The sequence below is a fragment of the Cavia porcellus genome, unplaced genomic scaffold (genome assembly GCF_034190915.1).
Source record: "Cavia porcellus strain 051 isolate PalLab524CR breed Dunkin Hartley unplaced genomic scaffold, mCavPor4.1 scaffold_15, whole genome shotgun sequence".
Classification (NCBI taxonomy): Eukaryota; Metazoa; Chordata; class Mammalia; order Rodentia; family Caviidae; genus Cavia; species Cavia porcellus.
This window is the reverse complement of record NW_026947498.1, coordinates 4,999,823-5,020,643: the sequence shown is the minus strand read 5'-3', so window position 1 is coordinate 5,020,643 and position 20,821 is coordinate 4,999,823. Positions and strand designations below refer to the sequence as shown.

The following is a 20,821-nucleotide window of genomic DNA, read 5'->3' as shown; positions in this document are numbered from 1 at the left end:
TCAGTGACTAGTGTTCTCACTTGCTCCTGCTCGGACCACCACCTCAATGAACAAGTGCTGAGCAGCAGGTGGCCGCTGCCCCTTGTCACTTGAAGCCAGAGTGAACTTGCTGTCCTGCCGTGTGACAGCAGAAAAGGCTGCCTGTCTCCAGGGCTTCATGCTGGGGCCTGCAGAGCTGCCATGGGGTGATTTAACTGGTCCCCGTGGGTTCCACAGCTGGCAGCTGGCTAATGGAAGGGGCTTGGGGAACAGGGCTGAGCTGGTCTTTTGCTGCCCTTAGAGCCCAGTCTGTGCCCTGCCAGGCGGCACTACTCACCAGGGTTTTCAGGCTGGCTGTCCCCTCCCTGGAGCTGCTATACCTTACCAGAGCGTCACTTTCACTGCTTTGCCAGGGACTCCGTGGATCCCACAGTGTGACACTGCCCCGGCCACCACCTTTGGCCGTGCTTTTTCAGTGGGAAAGAAGACATCCATGCTCACCTGCCCTTCTCATTTTTTGTTTCTGTTTTACCTTTCCCTTTGCAAGAAATGCGTTCTTTGGCGAGGAGGGGTCTGCAAGGTCTTGGAAGCCATGGTGGTCCAATTCTTGTGTGCCTAGCCAGCGGCCCCTTGGCACAGGCCCTGGGTACCCGCTCACCAGCTGGTCACTTCCAGGTTGCAGCTGCCTGTTCCCCGTCACTCTGTTTCTCTCACATGGTAAAACCCACCTTGAGTGGGTTACATTTAATGGGGTGAGAAAAATCCACACGGTAAGAGAGAAGTCACAGGTGAGGGCAAACTGCTTCCTCCCTAGAGGGAGAGTGATTTTTTCCCCTCCAGCTCCCACCATGAAAATTCACACAAAAGAGCTCTTTTGTATGCTTGATGTATTGCTTTTTAAAAAACAAACCTTCTGTGTTTTTTCATTTGGGGTTCGTACCTCTTGGCTGACCCAGTGGGAATTTGACAGTGGGCTGGGATGCGTGCAGATGCTAAAATCGGCCTGCCTGGAAGTCAGGGCGGGATCCCTTCCTCCCACTCCGCCTGCAGTGGCAGCAGCTGCCAGCACTGGTCATGCATGGATCGGAGACTGCTTAGGTGATTCTTGGTGCATATTGGATTTTTCCTAATTTAGAGGCACAGCAGGGTGAGTGCTGATTTTGTTTTGTACCAGCCTATACATTGCTACTGGTTTTTCATTTCCATGTGACTCCTGTCTCTGAAGCTCTTCAGTAGGGCATATTTAACCCCCTGTGAATACAGGCAGGCTCTGTCCATGCCTGCATTTCATTCTGCGCATAGAGCACATGTCTGATACCCAAATTACTGGCTTGAAAAGGACCCAGAGGCCACATGGTGCCAGATCAACACAGGTAGGCGGCAGCGTGCCGCCCCCTGCTGTCACGCTCTCAGGTGCCTGGTGGGCTGGTGGAAGGGCCACCCTGCCCATGAGGCCACACAGCCAGCAGTCCTCTCTCTCTCTGGGTCACGAGGGAGCAGACACACACCTTCTTGCTGTCTCCCGCACCTTCCCGTGTGCACAGACAGAAACAAGACTCTGAGACAAGGGGCTGGGGATTTAGCTCAGCGGCATAAGCGCCTGCCTTGCAAGCAGGCGGTCGGGAGTTCAATCCCTGGTACCGATAAAAAGGAAGAAGACAAAAAAAAAAAAGACTCTGAGACAAGCAGCTGGACACAGACGTCTTGGCAGTTGCTGTGTGTTTTTTACCTGGAGCATAGAAACACGGGTGCCACAGGGAGGCTGCTTCTGAATCCTCCACGATTCACAGACTGCTGCTCTTACTGAACTACCCAGCAAATGTTTTCAGTAATAGTATCCAGACTGCACAGCGATATAGTGAAACAGGTACTTGCAAATCTTGTTTAAACCCCCTGATGAGTGTAAATTAGAACTTCCTCACTTTTATTTTTAAACTTCTTCTTTTTGAGACAGGATCTTGCTGTGCAGTTCAGGCTGGCCTTGAGCTCACTTTGTAGCCCAAACTTGTCTCAAACTAACAATGATTCTCCTGCCTCAGCCTCTAAAGTGCTGGAATTACAGGTGTGCACCACACACCTGGTCAGAAGTCCCTTTTTGAGAAGTAGTTTGGTAGTGTTTATCAGGAGTCATGGGACACTGCTAGTAATCTACCCTAAGAAGTCATCTGATTTGTTATATGGGCAAATCTATACTCAAGCAAGATTTTGTAGAGTTAAGTTTATTGTACAGTTGTATGATGAAGTTTGGGCCATCAACACAAAGATACAGGCAAAAATGCTTGGGTCCATTAAAGTAGAAGGCTGATCAGATAGGCAGTTAGCAGATGAGCTCTTAGGCCAGAATGTGAAGTGAGAGCCACTGGGTTCGGATGAAGGGTGATACCTTTTATTCCTGATTTCCAGGCTGTCTGGGGTGTGATCACTCTCAGAATTTTAAAACAATAAACCAGATAACCTACATATGTCTGGCCAAGGCAAAAGAAAACTTCAATTTAGTCTTCATTAATTTAGAATTTATGATTGCCTTAAGCAGATTTTATTGAAATTTCCTAGTCCACAGGTAAAACACAGTTGTAGGAAAAATGTTTCAGTTGGTTACATAGATCAAGCCCAGTCATTCTTTGGTATAATTTTAATGAATCAGATGTATGTGAAAGAAATAGAGTTTTTTTTGTTGTTTTCTTTTTGTTTACCACCTCCGGTTATGCTTTCCGGCTTCCTGAGTTGGTTGCTTATAGCATTCGATGGTGGCAGTGTGTGTTCTGTTTAAAGAGGAGAACAGACCCGCTCAGGCAGCCCTGGCTGCGGAAGACGGGTCTCCTGTTGCCTTTTCTAACAGGATAGTCAAGGTTCTCATTTGCTAGGGAGATGGGTGCATGCGTAGTATTAACTTCTCCAATCAAAGAATGTGCTCCCCCCCAAAAAAAATCAGGGTGCCCTATAAAAACAACAGAATCCAACTACTGGCAATTAAAGAGCTCGAGCACATGACTGCCTCTGGTCCACAGGAAATCTGAGTTATTCATCTTTACCAAAGAAGTTATTCATCCTCACTAAAAGTTCCTTTGAGTTTTTATAACTTCAGGATCCTTTTAATAACACACTCATTCTATATAATAATATCCGACTGTAACGCAGTGCATAAGCCTCCCTTCCAGACCCGGCCCACCAGCCCTTCTCTCTCTCTCCTTACAGACCTGGTCTGTCGCAGGGACTTTCATCTTCCTCTTTGCATTTTAATGCTTATCGTAAAAACTATTATGAGAAATTCCAGGCAATTTCATTTCGGGAAAGCTCACCGGTGATTTTGACTCCCTTCAAACGTGAAGCTCCGTTTCCTATTCTTGGCTTCAGGAGGGTTGTTCACTGGGCAGAAGGTCCAGGGGGAATCGGCACCCAAGGGCCACCAGTGAATCCTCAGAGGTCGCCTCTGGTGGCAAAGGCCTCTATCGTGCCCACATTTGCAGTGCTCTTGTGTGTGTGAGCTCAGCTGTCCCTGAGTGGGAGGCAAATGGCCAATCTGTCCCCTGGCTGCATGAGCACTTTAGGGACATTCTGCAGGACTGTTCACCACACATACAGCTTCGAGATGACACAATGCCATCTCTAGCAAATGCCTCTTTATAGCACAGAGTGGTGGTAGGCGCATCAGGGAGTTGAGTGGCCGTAGCAAAACAGAAATGGAATAAACCTGTGTCAGTTAAAGATGCTGACCCAGGGTGAGAAACATGGAGCAAATAAGAACCAGGCAGCTGTGTCCCAAGGAGTCCTAGCAACCCTTCTGCTGGCCTGGGTCAGCACAGGAGCCCTGGGTATTTTATCAGCCCAGGAACAATAACTAGGAACTTCACAGCCCTTGATATTAGGCATCTTCAAGGGCTTTTCAGCAGCTCACAGCTTCCTGAGAGCGATGGTAGCTGGAGGGAGAGGAAGGCCTCTGTTTGCAGGAGATTCTATGCCAGAGTACCTCAGACGGTGCTTTCCTGCCAGCCTAAAGAGGTGCCCCTTGCCCTGGGGCTTGTGAGGAGCGCACCCAAAACTGGGTGGTAGCAGCACTTGCACCACACACATGTGTGCATGCACGCACATGTGTGTGTGCACATGGCGCTTATTGAGAAAGCCATCCTCTTGTGGGTTACTCAGTACTCTTGGCTCCGATGGGTCAGAGCTGGATGCAGTGCTGTACATGGTGAAATCATCTCCACGAAGGCGAGCTTGCCTTACACGCACAGCCATGTCTCTTGTACAATTCAGACTTTGCCAAGCCTCGCCTACCTACCTCCCAAAACAGGCCATCTCCGCCTGAACTCTGACACCTCTGTCATCCCTGCTTCCGAAGCAATCCTGCAGGGCAGCCTGGCTTTACCCAGTATCCTCGCTGTCAACATCCCTACTCCCAGAGTCGGTCCCTGGCTGGGAATAGAGCTCTGATTTTCCTATAGAGCTAAGATGGTGTTTCATCAACAGCAATCCAGTAAGTAAACACTCGTCATTTGAAAACCCACCACGCTCACTCACTGTTGTCATTTCAGATGGTTCAGGATGCATTTCTTTTTTCCATTTTTTAAGAAAAAGAAAATACATGGAAAAGATTTATGTATTTGGTTGGGGGAGGGGGAAATTAAACTTCCATAATAGTTTTTAAATTAAATTTTGTGCTGGTCCAAATCCTTTCCTTCTCCACCCCTTCCTCTGATATTCCCTCACTCATTAAAGCAGAGGATGTTGATGGTATTCACAGGGAAGCTGATTTACTGGAATAAAGAAGTTCTTTAAGTTTTAAGTTCTGGACCGTTCCCAGTGTGTCTGAACCCGGGTTTCAGATTTTACTGGCATTTTGTTGGCAGGGCTGCCTTTGGAGCCCTTCCTTATTTGAACGTGTTTCCTGACACCTTTGGCGGTATGGTGCTGTGTTTTTTAAATTTAAAAAAAGGAAAGGTTTAAATAGAAAAGCATACACAAACATACACAGAAGATTGATTATGAGATGTCAAGCAGAATGAAAGGGCAGTAAACGCTCTCCAAAGTGGACAAGTGGGAAACACTTTCTTTTTAAAGGGCAGGAAAAGACAGGAAGGAGACAGAGACTGCAAGATGGAAGGACTGCAAGAAACCCCGGAAAAAGGACACTTGTCTGTGCCCTTGCTTCTCCTTGCACAAGTGTCCCTGTTGGAAGAGAGGTGAGAAGATGGCCCCTCTCACTGCGCCAAGCAGTGGTCAGTACTTCTGAACCAGGACCAGATAGCCAGCATCCAGCTCAGCGAAGGGGAGCCATGGGGAGCGAGGGCGGGCTGATGGGACCGGTACCGTTGGCAGCAGCCCCAGCAGTAAGCTCTGTCGCTGGGGCCTAAAGGAGCCAGGAAGGAAGGAGAATTTCCCAGAGCCTTAAAGCTAGGAGGAGGACTAAGTCCTAAAGCTGGCATCTTATGTGGTGGGGGACCCTAAGACCATGTCCATAAACAGGGAGCAAGGCTAGGATTCCCCTATTCCTGCTTTTCCTTTACATTATCCTGGAGACATCAGCTGACCCACATGGGCGGATAAGTGGATTGGAGTCACAGGACCTTACAGGAGCTAAGCCGTCTCCTTGCAGATGGTGGGATGGTGCACCTGGGAAACCTTGGAGAGCCAGTGATGTCCTTAAACTCAGACAATAGAAGGATTCAGTAAGGGAGTCTGAGTATAAAATGACCTGCCAGCCCTGAGCCCAACCAGAAACCAGCTTCCCATCTTGCAGAGACCTGGAAGAGATGCATAGAAAATGGAACTGGCGGGGAGGGCATGGAAAATAACCATTTGAATGAAAATCTGTTACAGAATTGGATTCCGAACCAGGTTTAATTCATGGGGGCCATAAACCGGGCGTATCATGGAGCAAAGCCCTGCATTAAAGAAAGAGGCTCCTTGTCCCATCGAGTGAAGACTTAAGCTAGTGCTAAGCTTCCTGGGCACAGGCTCTGGCGGGCTGGTGGCTCCCTGGCAGGGTGGGGTCCCCGGGAGGCTCCGGAGGGAGGTTGAGCCACGAGAGGGAAGAGGGTTGGTGTTCTGGGCAGCAGGGCGTGCAGGAAGCTTTGGTTTTGTGGGCAGCCGGCAGGGCAGAATCCTGCCCAGGGATCACTGGCTCAGCCGGAGAGTGGGTAGTAAAGGGCCAGGGAGGGGGAGGGGCGGAGATGCTTCCCAGCTAGAGAGAGAAATCCAGTACCTTCGCATTGCTCTTTCCGCGTAGATGCCTGAGGGCCTCTTGCTCTGTGGTAAGGAAACATCTTCTTATGTTATTTTACATGAATTTGGTGAGAAAAATTAACATGCTTGAAGCAGGAAGTGAGATTAGCCACTTAGATGCAAGGCAGACCCAATCAAGCTTGCCACAAATCAGGTGATATTTAATTTTTTTTTATTTAAAATGACTGCTTAAAAAAAAAACCAAGAATTCCTTTTGAGCTTATTGGTTGGGGGTGAGTTTCCAGAACTTGTGCAACAACAACAAACAAACAAAAAACCTGCTAAGGCCCAGGTCTGTTAAACCTACACAGATGTATTTTAACAGATTGGAAGTGTTCCTGCCTTCAGATTTTATTGGGAGGAAGAGATCCTCGCAGTGAGGCAGACCAGCTTCATGCTGTGGCCCACCAGGCCGTGGAGTCTCTGCCTGCTCACTGGTAAAACAAAGCCCCAGGGCAGTGACAACCTGGAAAGCTGCTGAACTGCCTCTGAGGGAAAATCTGTCTCTCACACCAAGCCCTCAGGACACAATTCGGTGCTCAGGAAAGGGTACCCTTGGGTACTTTCCAGAGATCCTAAAAGCCCGCTGTGTACCTGCAGCTAATGATGCCCTTTCCCGAAGTTCATACATTCATTTGTTTGCAAGACCATGGGGAAATCGCAAAGCGATGGAAAGACGGTGCTGTGTTGGCTGAGTGCTTGCTGTTCCAAGCCTGTTGTGGTGACATAGGAGTCACAAATTGAGTGTGTGCGTGTGTGTGTGTGTATGTTTGTTTCCCTTCAGTTGAATCTTAGCTAATGAGGAAACCCTAAAAACATTTTCACTGAGAACATGGCAAAGATACTTGCTATCTCTGCTTCTGTATAACAGTTTACTAAAACATTAGCTGAGTCTAAAAGACAAGTATGCAGGTAAAATGATAGTGTACATGGGAAATCTTAGCAAATCAGTGATTCTCTAAGTGAAGCAATAAAGGAATTCAGTGAGAGAGGAGAGCATCAAATTAATGTATACAAATCAGTAGTCTCGGGAATAATAAAGGATGGACAGAAGGGGATAAGGAGATGGATATCGTGCAGTAAGGAAGAGGACCAAGGGGAAAAGCATGAGGAGCGAGGAGGAGGGGAGGGGGGAAGCAGAGGAAGATGAGCCATGCACCGCCCAGGAGCCTCCGCCGGGGTGACACTGCAGGCCAGGCCGGAAGAGCAGCAAGGGTGGAAATCGGGGTTCGGGAGCTGGAGGAGAGGGAGGGGGAAGGGAAGAGGATTTTTAAAAAGCCACAGTCTGTACATGTAACTGCTCCCCAGGATGATCATAAACGCCCTGACCTGCAAACCTGTACTAATAAAATAAGAAATCAACAGTCTTTATATACACAAAAAATAACTAGTTAAAGGGTATCATGGTACACATTTGTAGTAGCAACAAGGAAGATAAAATATCTCAGAATGAACTTAAGAAATAAGCAGAGTCTGTATGAGATCACTTTATTTACTTTTCTTTTTTGGTCCCGAGGATTGAACTCATGACCTTAGGTGTGTGAAGTAGGCACTTACGCTGCTGAGCTATGAGATGACTTCATGTCAGAAAGGCAAAAGTGCAGTCAAACAAATACAGACCTCCATGGCTTACCTCACAAAGATGTCTGTTCTCAAGTTAATTTAATGTATTTAATGCTTTTTTTTCTTAATAGAGCTAGATAAATAGATGCCAGAGTTCATTTGAAAAGTAAATAGGTGAGAATAGCTAGTAGAGTCCTGAAAAGGAAGAACCAGGAAAGATGCCGGCCTTCCCAGATCTTACAGCAGGCTGTGAAGTCTCTGTAACTAAAGTGCTTTGGTAGTGGCATAAATAATGGGGAGGCCAGCAGAAAAGAGATAGAAAGTTCAGAAATAGACCCAAGTACGTAGAGAAACACAGTATATAAAACAGGGGAGACTTCAAGTCCCTAGGACAAAGGGTACAGCGTTTACTAACAACTGATTTTCTAACTAATGGTTCTGGGACAATTTTACAGATACTTGGAGGGGAAAAAGTTAAAATCAGACCTCTAATACTACGTTTCATCCTACACAAGAATACACTCCAAAGGCATCAAGCATCTAAATCTCGAAAATGAAACCCTTAGGTACTGCTGCAAATAAGAGGGTTGAGTCTGGTAGGACCTAGATGAAGGCTCTTTAGCTGTGATATGAAAATAAGAGGCAATGAAAGATTGACCCATTTGACTAAAAACAATTTTTGAAAAAAAACATTTGCATGACAAAACATAAGCAAAGTCAAGTCGAAAGACAACAAACTGGAGGAAGATATTTGCAACAAGATATCATAGGTAATGTTCCCTAATACATAAGTAATTCTTAATGTAGACAAAAAGACATGAACAGGCCATTCATTGTACATGTGCACGTGGCGGTCCACTGGCCAGAATGTGGGGAGATGGAGGTCTAGCACCAGACTGGCCAGTGTGGAGGGGAGTCTGAATGTGTCTGAGGTCACTACCAGTACAATCACCACCTTCCCCAGCTCCCTGCTTCAGGTCAGCAGCTGACCTGGCAGACGCACTCCCGAGAGGGTCAGAATATGTGTGAGTAAGGCAGCTGGTCACACACAGCCATGGAGAACACGCAGGAGAGCAGTTGGGTACGTGTACTGTGCACACTCCGCAGGAGAGGACTGCTCAGCCCAGGAAGGAGTGGGGCAGCACTCTGAAGAGAGGGTGCGCCCAGCTCCCGGGGACAAGGAAGAAGGCGCCTCGGTGTCTACACCATGGAAACTGTCTGCAAGCAGAAAGAAATGAAATTCAAACAAGAGCTGGGGTGCAGAGACAAGATGAGTGGGGGCGTGACACTTCTCAGAGTGCATTATTCTGTGAAGCTCTAACTCTTGGTACCAAGTTAAAAGTTTTTTAAACAAAAAAAGCAACAAGGATTGGTGGAGGGAGGTCAGTGAAAATGGGATACAGAAGTGCAATTAGACGTAACCTAACTTCAGACTTGTAACATAAACTCACCACAGAGCAGGGAAGAAAGACCAAACCCAAGGAAGTTTTCAACATAATGCTTGATTTTATATACCTCAGGCTGAAGATGAAAAGAAATATAAGCAAACATCAAACTCTAGCTAGTGTGCTTTTCTCAGCAGTATAAGCCAGAAATTTTGAGATCGCTTTCTGTGTGTTGTAGCATTGGAGAAGTAAGTAAATGTATTGCAGATATTGGGAGTCAGATCTCTCACTGTTGGAGAAAGAATTTATAGAGAGGGCAAGACCAGAAACCTTGTGGTGTTGGATCGGCAGGGGAGTTTTCAATGAACTCATTGTTTTTAGAATGGATGAAAAGATACGTTAGAAAGGAACAGTAGATAGATACAGATACAAGAGGGGGGAGAAAAGGGAGGAGAGAGGGCTCAAATTTATGGTCCTTCTGCCTCACCTTCCCAGAGAGTGAGCCACCACACTTGGCTCTAGCTTTCTTTTAAATACTGCCCCCATCAAAGGGACCGGAGCTTCCCAGAGAAACTGACAGAGGGAGAGGCTGAAAGAGTTCGGATGATTGTGGAACAGATTTCTTATGCCAGAAAGCAGAGAAGTCCTGGAGATGACAGGGACATGTCTGTAAATCCCAGGAGCCGGCTCATAGGAGTGTCTACTTGACCGATGTGGTGCAGTTCAATAAATAATGATAGGATAAGGATACTGCTGGATAAGGATCCAGTCTACTTTGATATCAATCAATAAATATGTCAGTGGGGAAGGAAAAACCCACTTCTTCCTTATGACAGAATCCCACTAAGTACTTAAGGAAGAAATGATAGCATCAGAAACATCACTGCTTGGCACCCATGAAATGGTTCTTGACTCAAACAAGAACCATGCATGGATGTGAAAAACAGTAGGTTAAATATTGTGGCAAACATACGTATCTTCCTGCCAAGGACTACAAAGGAAAAGTGGCGGCAAAATCAGGTACACGCCCTGATCACAGGATTAAAGTCAGCACCACCATATTGGGATAACCCAGCTCTGCATGCTCCTCAGACCCTCCTCACACAGGGAAGGTTACACCATGGCTTTCATGCATTCCCATTTGTATCAGTCACTTTTCCATTACTGGAACAAAATACCCAATACCCACAACTTACTTTCATTCACAGTTTCAGGAGGTTCGGTCCTTTATTTTTGGCTTTAAGGTAGAAAAGCCATGGGAGAAGGGCAGAGCAAAGAAAAGCTGCTAAACTCATGGCAGACAGGAAGCAGAGAGGGAAGGGAAGAGGTAGCCAGGGATGAAAGTGTGTCCTTCCAGCCACACACCCACGGCCCGCCTCCTCCACCCAGACCACCTCCCCATAGCACAGTCTGCTCTGAACTCATTGGTGAATGAGTGTCCTGTGATCCATTCACCTTTTGAAGCCCCAGGCTCTGACACATGAGACTCGGGGACACTTTAGATCTAAACCACATTACCAAAATTGTAGACCTGAGTCTCATCATGAGGAGGTATCAGATCATCTAGATTGAGAACCGTAGGATAAATAACAGCTCATACTCCAGAAAATTTCTAGATCACAATAGACAAAACTAAAGAACTGGACCATGTCAGAGTGCACTAAAGAGATGTGACACTAAATGCATGAATGACCCTGGATTAGGTCCTAGGCCAGGAAGAAGACTGTTTTGCTCTAACGAACATTTGGCGAATGAACACGCTCTACAGGTCAGATCAGGAGCTGGCAAACTCTGGCATGGGGGATTGCAAGGACAGTGACCCTACTGTGTACACTATAATAGTGAGTGCATGATGTGGTGCATTTATCAGAACCCACGCAGGTACAGCACAAAAAATAAACCCTAATGTACACTGTGGGCTTCAGTCAGTAAGAACACATCAATTTAGGTCCAGAAATGATAACACACTTCACACTGATGCAGGAGATTAATGATGGGGAGCTGTGTTCCGAGGGGTCGTATGGGAGCTCTGTGCTTCCTGCACAATTTTTACGTGACTCTGAATATATTCTAGAAAATAAAATCTTCATTGAAAAAATACCTGTGTATGGTGGCACATGAACAGTATGTGAAATTCAGATTTCTAGGTCCACAAATGAAGTTTTGTGAAAACCCAGATGTGGCTGCTTTGTGGTGGACAGCAGGCTTGAGTCACTGTGGCCAGCCAACACCTGAGGAGTCTGAAACATTTACCTTCTGACCCTTTGCATCTGGAGTTCGCAGGGTCCTAGGTCACATCCGAGTGTTGTGTCACTGTTAACTTTCTGAATTTGACCATTGGCTTGTGGTTCTCTAAGCTAGTACCTTAAATCGGTAAATCTGGGTACTGGCTGAAGACCACGTTGTACTGTTGTTACAACTTTGCTATAAGCCTGGTATTTCAAAGCAAACAGTTCAAACTAACCAAACGAGTATCGCCTGGGCCTTAGCACCAACCATAACTCAGTCCGAGTTTCCGACCTCTGGTTGTGCAGTGCTATAGAAGCAGGTTCTCTTTCTGGGGCCACACTGTCTGTGCAGCAGGGGCCACTCAGCTGCCTGAGGCTCAAGTGAGCCCTGGCTGCAGGGCTGATGTGCCTGCCACTCCACTTGCAATGCATGTGGTTGGCATCCTGGCAGGTGACTGGCTAGAACCAGTGCCCAGGAAACAGTCTCCAGGCCTCTGCTGGCCCCATGAGCAAGCTGAGGCAGCATACACCTCCCCAAAGTACCAGCATGTCCCCAAAGTGGGCCCTGGATGTCAGCAACTGACTGCTGACGCTGGTACTCGCTCTCCACCCCAGACATGGATGCACTGATGAGAGCTGACACCTGGGGGTCTGGGAGGGGGTGTTGAGGGAGGAGCCAGGGATGGGGTCTGAGTCCAACCTGCCATGTGTGGCTAAGGCTCACCAGCAGAGTGAGGATCTAGGATCAGCACGGCCTAGATCCATGCCATAGAGGCGTGGCCACAGAAGCAGCCAGCAGCCACAGGCACTGTGCCTGTCTCAATCTCCTCGCTTCCTGGCCTGCCTGTGGGTTCTCTGATGATCATGGTCACAGATCATGGGTGGTTCTTGATGTCCAGGCACCCACTGTGGATGGTAAAGACATGGTGGTTTCTGTGCATCTCGGTTGAATACTGCAGACCAGTATGGATTAAGTTTGATCTCCTGGATGGATGCACCTCTGACCCACAGTCCAGGGCTCTCCTTCCTGGGGGCAATGAGATGGCTTGGTAGGGGCGTGGGTTCAGCCGTGCCAGGGGAGATGAGGAAAGATACAGCTAATGGAGTTCGTGCGCTGACACCGGGGAGGTAAAAGGCCTGGAGGACCATCCTGTGAGCATCTTTCTGCAGGGTGTGTTTCTGAGGGACACCACAGATCGGGTCTGAAGCATGCCAAGGGAATTAGTCTGATGCAAGGCTGCTGTGGCTTTAAATGTCAAACACAGAGCACAGTAGCAGAATCCACGAGCAGAACCCATCACTGGCCAGCAGTGTAACTCGCAGGTGAAAGTCATCCACAGACCTGGTTCACTCGGCCATTCTGGGCTCTGCTAAGCAGGCTTGGAAACTGTAAAATTGCAAGAGAGGGGCCAGCTTCCCCAACTGTTAGCCCTGCTTTAAATGTCTTAGGCCAGGTAGAGAGCATGGTGGTGTGCAGCCCACATGGGTTCGGGGTGGTAGAAAGGAGAGGAATGATCTTTAGAATTGTCATGGAGTCCTGAAACACCCAAGACCCCTTCCCTTCTCCTCCACCCTTTGTGTCTGCAAAAGGAGGCGATAACAGTTCCTTTTTCTTTTCTTTTATGTTTTTGAGAAAAAGTCTCGCTGTGCAGTTCACACTGGCCTTGAGTTCACTTTGTAGCTCAGGCCGGTCTCGAACTTGGAACCTTCCTCAGCCTTCTGAGTGCTGGGATAGGCATGTGCCACCGTGCCCAGCTAAGATAATTTCTTATTTGCTGGCAGGAAGAAGTCCTCAGGTCTGCATGACAGCCGAGGTGTGCACCCATCATACCTCTGTGTGGAATTGTGCAGCGCACTCCATTTGATTAAGTGACTGAAGACTGAGGGATGGGATCCCCGATCAGCACCTTGGCATGAGCCAGGTCTGTGTGGCTCCTGTGTGCACCTGTCTGCCATGATGTTCCCAGAGTCCTCGGGAGTCCCCTGGGCCCTAGGAGTGATGGCCTTTGTGCTGCAGGACAGCACTGTGTTCCCTGGAGACATCGGCCTCAGCTTTGTGCCTATGCAGCTTGGCCCTGGGTCAGAGGTTAGGCCAGTATCGCCTGGAGCTTGTGTTTACGTCTAGCACAGTCCTCCTCCTGCTATTTATGTGGTGGCGGGTTTGAAAAAACTTCTATTTTTATTAGTATGTATTACAGCTTGTGTCTTGATGTCCCCCCAAAGCCTCATGCCATCAGAGGTGGCTGCTTCTGGAGTGTGTGGCACTGGGCTAGGCTCACAGGTGCCAGGATGGAGCACACAAAGGGCACTGCCCGCCCTGAATGCGTGGGGAAGGTAAAAAGGGCAATGCTGTTCAGGCCCCTCGCTTGCTTTGCTCTTTCTGGCCGCCCTGAACTGTTTCTCTGACACCCCTCTGTCCTGTACCACCCTGCCTGGGAGCCAGCCAGTTACAGACTGAGACTTCTACAAACTGTGAGCTAAATAAACCTTTACAGAGGGAGTCAGGTATTTTGTCTCAGCAACGAGAAAAGTTACAAAGGCAGTACGAGTTTACAGAATGCTTATATCATGGAGAGGGGTTGGTACATGTGGCAGAAACCACTGACCATTTCCTTAAAAAGCAAAGCTGTGTACGCCTGTCTAGAAGTTAGCTTTTAAGCTAAAAACATAAATAAAACTATGCTGTTCGAGGGAGACCTCTAAAAAAAAGCAAAAATCTTGATATTGTATCTTTTTAAATTCTTAAAACAGGCTATGCAGATGCAGTGATTGGCTCCAGAGTGTCACGTATTTTAAGAGGATGGTTTGAAATATAGTTCACTGGCCTTTCCTTCCAGCCAGTGATGGCGAACCTCTGGCACATGTACCGAAATGGGCTGTTCGTTACCATTGCGAGTTCTGAAAGGTTCACCATCATTGCTTCAGCTACACAGAGGCCCATGGGGCTGTGACGAGTGAGAAACCATGTTCTAAAACACTGCTTAATACTCAGATGGCAGTGTAAAGGCTTAGTGTGTCACTGCCTAGGTCCCGTCTGTCCTCCTCCGAGAACCTACCCCCTTCCTCCAATATTTTCACACCTTGAAGACTTAAAGGGAGCCTGCAAATGTGGAGTGTGTCTCTGAACACTGAGAGAGGGGTCTGAGTGGGGAAGCACCGCCTTGTCTGGGCTGTCCTCCCAGGCGCTGAGAAGCACCTGCAGTTGATGCTGAGGACGCCCCAGCTGCACTGCGGGGGAAGGGGAGGCCCTGCATGTACCGTGGGGCCAGGGAAGGTCTCGTCCCCAGACGCTGCACAGTAGCTTGTAAAGGCCACACCACAGCGGGGCTCCAGAGACAAACTGTTCCCCAGGGGACCACGTGTAGCCTTTAACCAGGCCTCAGCCTGCCGCCCTGTGCAGGGCACCCGTGCCAGGCAGGTGTGATAAGCATGTGCCCTGCAGCCTACGGCCACCTGGTCACTGCAGGTTTGTGATCGTGGGACAGAAGGAATTTGTTTCACCAACACACTAGCTAGTGTGAGACCTAACCTACTTAATCAGAAAAGTTGGGCTTAAATAAATCTTTCTTCATAGCACTGTTTTCTGACTAGAAGCGTAGCCCAATTATAGAAATACTGGAAATTTCAGAAGAAATCTACAGAAGAGAAATCAAAGTCACTTGAATGCTTACTACCCAGAAATCTCTTGGACTAACAAGTTTAAATCCTCATGTAATTCTGTCACCACATTTCGGGGATAATGGCTGTTATTGTGTGTCCTGCTTTGTCTCTTAGTACCTCACAAAGAAACTTATCAACATAGAAAAAAATGTCCCTTACTGTCCACCTAAAACATCACTTAATGCAGACATTCAAACTGTCAGGCACTTACCTTGTAGAACATGTCTCTGTGTAATTTTCCAGTACAGGAAAATCCTGGAAGAACAGAGTTAATGAGAAGCACTTGCTGGGTGACTTGTTTTCTGCCTTGTGGGTGTTTCCTACAACTTAGGTTTTAGGTCACCATCACAGTCATGCTGTGTTTAGGACATGTGTCCTGTGATGTCACATGATACTGTCCAGTGGCCTTGGTCCCTAGCACAGATGGCTGCAGGGCGTTTCTCTCTTGGTGACACTGTGATTTTTCATCCCTTTACCAGGCCCCGCTTGGCTTGTTCCTGATTTTCACAGTGTGTCAGTCAGCTATTGTCTGTCTTTATGCCCTGGGACCACATTGTTTCCTTGTCTTCAGGATCCAGTTCTGGAAGTATAGTCACTGGGTAAAAAGGATTTGATTTCTGAGGCTGTGGTGCATACGAGCAGACTGGTTTTAGGAACCCACTAATTTCTAGCAAACAGGCTCTTATCCACTGTTTATAGTAAAGCGAGCGCTGCAGATAGCTGTCACTGGTTCTTTTTTATGATACTTTATTATAGCAACTGGGGAATTTGCTCCCTTTTTCACAGCATTATCTTTACTTTCTAAATTTCTGTATCCCCTTTAATATATATTAGTGCGTGATGCATGATTATGCCCATCTTGGGGATTTGGAACAGATACATATTGCATCTTGATTGTTTTTATTCCTCAGATCCTCTTTATTTTAAAAACAGAATTTTTGGCCTCATTCCTAGAAATATTTATGAATAGTGTGTTACAAAAGTTATATCTAAATGTAAAAAGCATGCTTTTTCACATACACAAAAAATCAAAATAATTTTTGAATTAAAGGGCAACCAAAGGAAAGTTTTTAAAAACATCCTCCTAACACAGTCACCGTTAACGTCTTGTGAAGTCTCTTTTCTGTGAATTTTACCTAGATGGAATAAAAGTGTGGGACATAGCTTGCCTTTCTAGTTAACATTTTTATGGCATTCGTTTCTCCCACATTGCTATATAGTGTTCATAGCTGTCATTTTTAATGGTGCAAATTATTCTGTTGACCTCACGTCCCATAATTCAGGGAACTGTTCCCCTCGTGAACCATTAGGTCACTCCCACTCCCAAGCTTCTGCTTTTATAGCGCAGTGGTAAATGGGGACAGTTTGGGTTCAGATCCCCACAGTGGGCAGCTCGAGTCTGATTTTAAATTTCTTGTGCACCCAGAGCTTTCACTCATTCCCCGGCCTGTCTTCTGGATTAGTCTCAAGTCTCAAAACCTCATCTTGACCCCGTGGAAACCAGGGTATTCTTCGGCAGTGCCCCCTGGGGGACTGTGGTGTCCTCAGGAACCAAAAGACTCACCCAGGGGGCCACTGGTTTGTACAGTGACCCTGGGGGCTCTGGAAGTACCAGGAGCGCAGCAGAGGCTTTTCCAGGGTGCCCTTTGGTGCCACTCACAGAAGTCTCTTATCCCGTGGCCTTGGCCAAGCAGGAAGGAAATCCTCGTGGAAGCCCTTCCCCTCTCCTTTCCCTTTTGTGAGCCATCATCAAGGAAAGATGGAAATGCATTTAGGCCTGCTTACTTCTGCTAAATCGAGCTGCAGCAGCTTCATTTTCAGACCTGCAGAAGGGGGACTCTAAATGGTGTCTTTGTTGACCGCGAGCCATGCGGTTTGGCCCCCAGAGTTATCTCCGATAGCACAAATAAATCTGGCGGCCTCCAGTTGTCTCGAGCTAAGCATTAGAGGCGCCCCCCCCCCACCCCCGTCTCCCTCCTCACAGATTTCCTCTTGGCCGTCAGCGGCGCAGACTCGCTCCTCTCATTAATATGCCCTGTTAACTGCTGCCAAGCCTCTAGCAGTTTAGTGCATATGTTCCCTTAATCATTTCTCTTTGTTCTAGAAGTCTGGGTTTGGTTTCTGCACCCCCCTTTTCCTGCACCCCCACCCCTTCCACCATCACCATGCCTGTCTACTGTGCACATGTTTATTTACAGAGCTGGGAGAGTGCTTGCTGTCCAGAGCCCTGCAGTGGGCTCCCAGTGAGCTGACCCCACTCCAGGCCGCTCTCCCCAAGCCTGGGCCTCAGGAGCCCGGCTAAAGGGTCGCTCAGCCTGCTGGAGAGCAGAGGTTCTGGGAGATAATGTTAATCCTGGGTGGGCAAAGAATCCTTCTTAGGGTTTCCTGCTGGTCCAACACAAGAAAAGGAAGCTTTATTCTGGGAACTCAGGGCTGCATGGGCACACTTGCTCTCAATGGGTTATTCACAGTGTCCAAGAGAAATACCTGTGGGGCTGTATTTCTTGTGCAATGCAAGTGGACTGGCACACGTGGGGCTCTCCTGGGGTGCCCTGTGTCTGGCTGGGGAGGGCACTGGGAACCAACAAGCCCTGCCCATGGAGCCAGGGGTCTCCCACCTCCGGCCCCTGTAGCCTAAGCCGGGGGTGCCAGGCAGCAGAACCCTTCAAGCCCTTGGGCACAGGGCGGGGATGCCCTGTGCCCTTTGCTTTTCTGCTGGAGGCTTCTTCTTGTTGAATGCCAGCCCTGTGCAAAATTCCCCCCGGTTCCTGTAGCCCAGAGGAGAGACGAGAGCTCAGAGCACCCGTCTTCTGTTTTTAGAGCCGCTGTCTCCTGCCAGGGTTATCGCCGACCCCTCCAGGCTGATTCTTAGAAACTTTATGCTAAGTCGAAGTACCACCTCTCCCTGGGCTCTGCCCTGCTGCCCCCCAAAGCAGACACTAGGGCGGTGAAATGCACCCTGCCCTGCACTACAACTTGCACAGTGAAATGCACCCTGCCCTGTGCTACACTGTCAGAAGGAGGAGGAAAATTCCCAATGTGGACTGGAAATATGTAGAAGTGAGTTTCTCAGAGGAAATTCTCAGTCAGGGATTTTTGCCTCTGTGTGTGTGTGTGTGCGCACGTGCATGCGTGTGCACGTGTGTGTCCGTCATTTCATTTTGGGGAAAAACTCCAGCTAATTTTGACTGGTTAGGGGGAGATTAGAGCACTTTTCTCCCTATCCCCAAAAGGGAGGTTTGTATTCTTTTATGCGAAACCATTTTAAAAGCAGAACTGAAGCCTAAAATGATCCAGGGTTCTCTTGAGTTCTCAGAAGGTGTAGATTTATTTACTGTAGTTAAAACATAATTAGTTCTCAGGGGATAGTGTATCTTTTAAACGGCTTTATAGCCACCATATTGGTTTTTCTGAATAATCAGAAACTTCTGTTACTGTTGTGTACCAGTGTTCCAACAGAAACACACCGTAAGTAAAAACAAATGTTGGGATTTGTCACTTGAAGAAGGTACACACACCAGACAGGAAAGAAAGAACTCAAATCAGATACTCCAGAAAAGCACAGTCTAACCAAGTCTTAAACAGAAAGCAGCTCAGGCGACTTCAGCCTTCCTTCCCGTCTGATAACTCTACACCCGTTTTTGCCATTAAATGACATTTTCTTTATTCTTACTTCTCCATCATTCACCTCACGGAAACTAGAAAGAAGCCAGGTGTGCTGGTGCCTATAATCCTAGCACTTAGGGGGCTGAGGCAGGAGGATTGCCATAAGTTGAAGCCCAGACTGGGCTATATCATGAGTTCAAAGCCAACCTGAACTATTAGTGAGATTCTAGCTTTAAAAAGAAAAGAAGAATGAGGAGGAGAAGGAAAAGGAGAAGGAGGAGTGCCCCCTCCACGGTGTACATCCCTGGGGACTGTAGAAATCCTACAGTTGCCCTTCCTGGGCCACACACACAGGTGGACAATCCTGCCCTGCTTTCTGTGTGAGCTCTGGCCCAGCTGCCTGTGTCCTGTTCTAGCTGACCGGTCTTCCCACCGCTTGCAGGTTGATGTTTGAGATGCCGCAGGAAATGGGTTTAATAGCCATCGCGGGCCGGCAGACTCAGGGCAAAGGTCAGTCGTCTTTTGTTACCTTTGTTGTTGTTTTCTTTTCTAAAATCTGTGATTCTGGTGGCCAGAGAGCCTGTTGATTATGTGTGCTGATCACTGAGACAGCTCGAATCAGATCCTGCTCTGTGTTCACGCTCGCCAAAAATGGGGTGAGAGGGAAGGAAGCTGTAGGGGGACACTTTGGCCCAAACGGAATTCAGTCACTCTCTACAGCTGCAGTGTCTGCTCATCACTTGACATCCAGGGGACCTGTCCTTGTAGTTTGTGAATCGTAACGTGTTCTGGACACGTCTGTTTTACTGAAGGTCCCTGTGAGATCTAGAGCAAGCCTGTGTCCATGGGAAATGTCACAGGGAGGGGCTTCTCCCTTGCCAGTCACCTCTCATTAGCACTGGAATCCACAGGAATGGACATCACTGGTGTCCTCCCCACGGTGACCACAGGGAAGCAGGGGCTGCTGGGTTCCCTCCACCTGCGGCCAGAGGCCCGAGCCCGAGTCCTCCAATGCAAGGAGCAGCTCCCAATCTCTGCTTTCCACTTCTTTCTCTTGAGCATAACTCAAAAAAGGAGAAGAATTATTTTATGACAGCTATAAGGACCCAGTATGATGGATTTTTAAGAAAGTATTCCAGAAGAGCTTTGACTTAGTCTCTCACTTAAATGACTTGGCTTTCCTAACCTCAGTTTGAAGAAAAGTCACAACTTAGAGACTTATGATTGGGGTCAGCTTTTTAAAATGACTTTACCGAAGGGAAATTCATACACCAGAGTCCCCCTAGAAGGTGCAGCCCAGCTTAGTATATTCTCTGATTCAAGCCAGCATCATCACAGCAGGGTTGCAAAGTGGCTTCCAGTGCTCCTCAGGGTCAGCACGAGTTTCTTCCCAGTGTCCTCTGTCTCTGTCCCCAACCCTGACCATTGGTCAGGATGAGCCCCAGGGCACTGTTCAGATGCTGCTCAGCATCGACCAGCCCCACGTAAACTACGTGTGCCTGGGGGCAGGGTGCTTGCTTAGTACGGGAAGGGCCTTCAGCAGCACAGTACCTTAGGAAGCATCTTCCTCTGAGTAACCCAGGGCAACCAGGCAGGCAACTGCACAGGGCTGAATGGGACACCTGGCTCTGGGGCTGAGATTCCTTTGTCTTCCAGGGCGGGGGCCGAACGCATGGCTGAGCCCCTTGGGATGTGCCCTCTCTACGGTGCTGCTGTCCATCCCCCTGAGGTCCCATCTGGGACAGAGGATCCCGTTTGTCCAGCACCTTATGTCCCTGGCTATCGTGGAGGCGGTGCGGTCCATCCCCGAGTATCAGGTACGTGCAGTTTAAATGCTAGGTCCTGCGCACCTCTCCTAGGAGGAGAGGGCAGGATTTGGCTTTCCTTTATGGCGGCTGTGTGCACATTTGGTGGTGGGGCTGCCCCGGGCCCCTCCAGAGCTGGCGGCACAGTGTGCTTGGCATCAACAGTACTGTCAGACTCCTGGTACACTGCTCCCCAGAACCCCATCCAGCTGCTGGCCGGGTCTGTCTGTATCCCATGAGGACAGCTGGGCTTTCAGCGGATGCACTGACTGAATAGGTGGATAGGTAGAAGTGACGGTCCGAGTTTTCTTAATTACGGGATCCAGACACCTCCTCATTTCCTACCTCTGTTTACCATCGTCACTGCTCTGCA

At 48.2% G+C, this 20,821-nt stretch overlaps 1 protein-coding gene across 4 annotated transcripts in view; it reads left to right on the top strand.

Annotated features, from left to right (window-relative positions):
• Window positions 1–20,821, top strand: part of Hlcs (holocarboxylase synthetase) — a 178,092-nt gene that overhangs the window by 148,432 nt on the left and 8,839 nt on the right. For all 4 annotated transcript variants that reach the window (XM_013146122.3, XM_013146123.3, XM_063224491.1 and 1 more), the window contains 2 exons: window positions 19,086–19,153; window positions 20,300–20,460. In XM_013146122.3, the coding sequence (XP_013001576.2) occupies window positions 19,086–19,153; window positions 20,300–20,460 (229 nt within the window). The remainder of the gene's footprint in view (window positions 1–19,085; window positions 19,154–20,299; window positions 20,461–20,821) is intronic.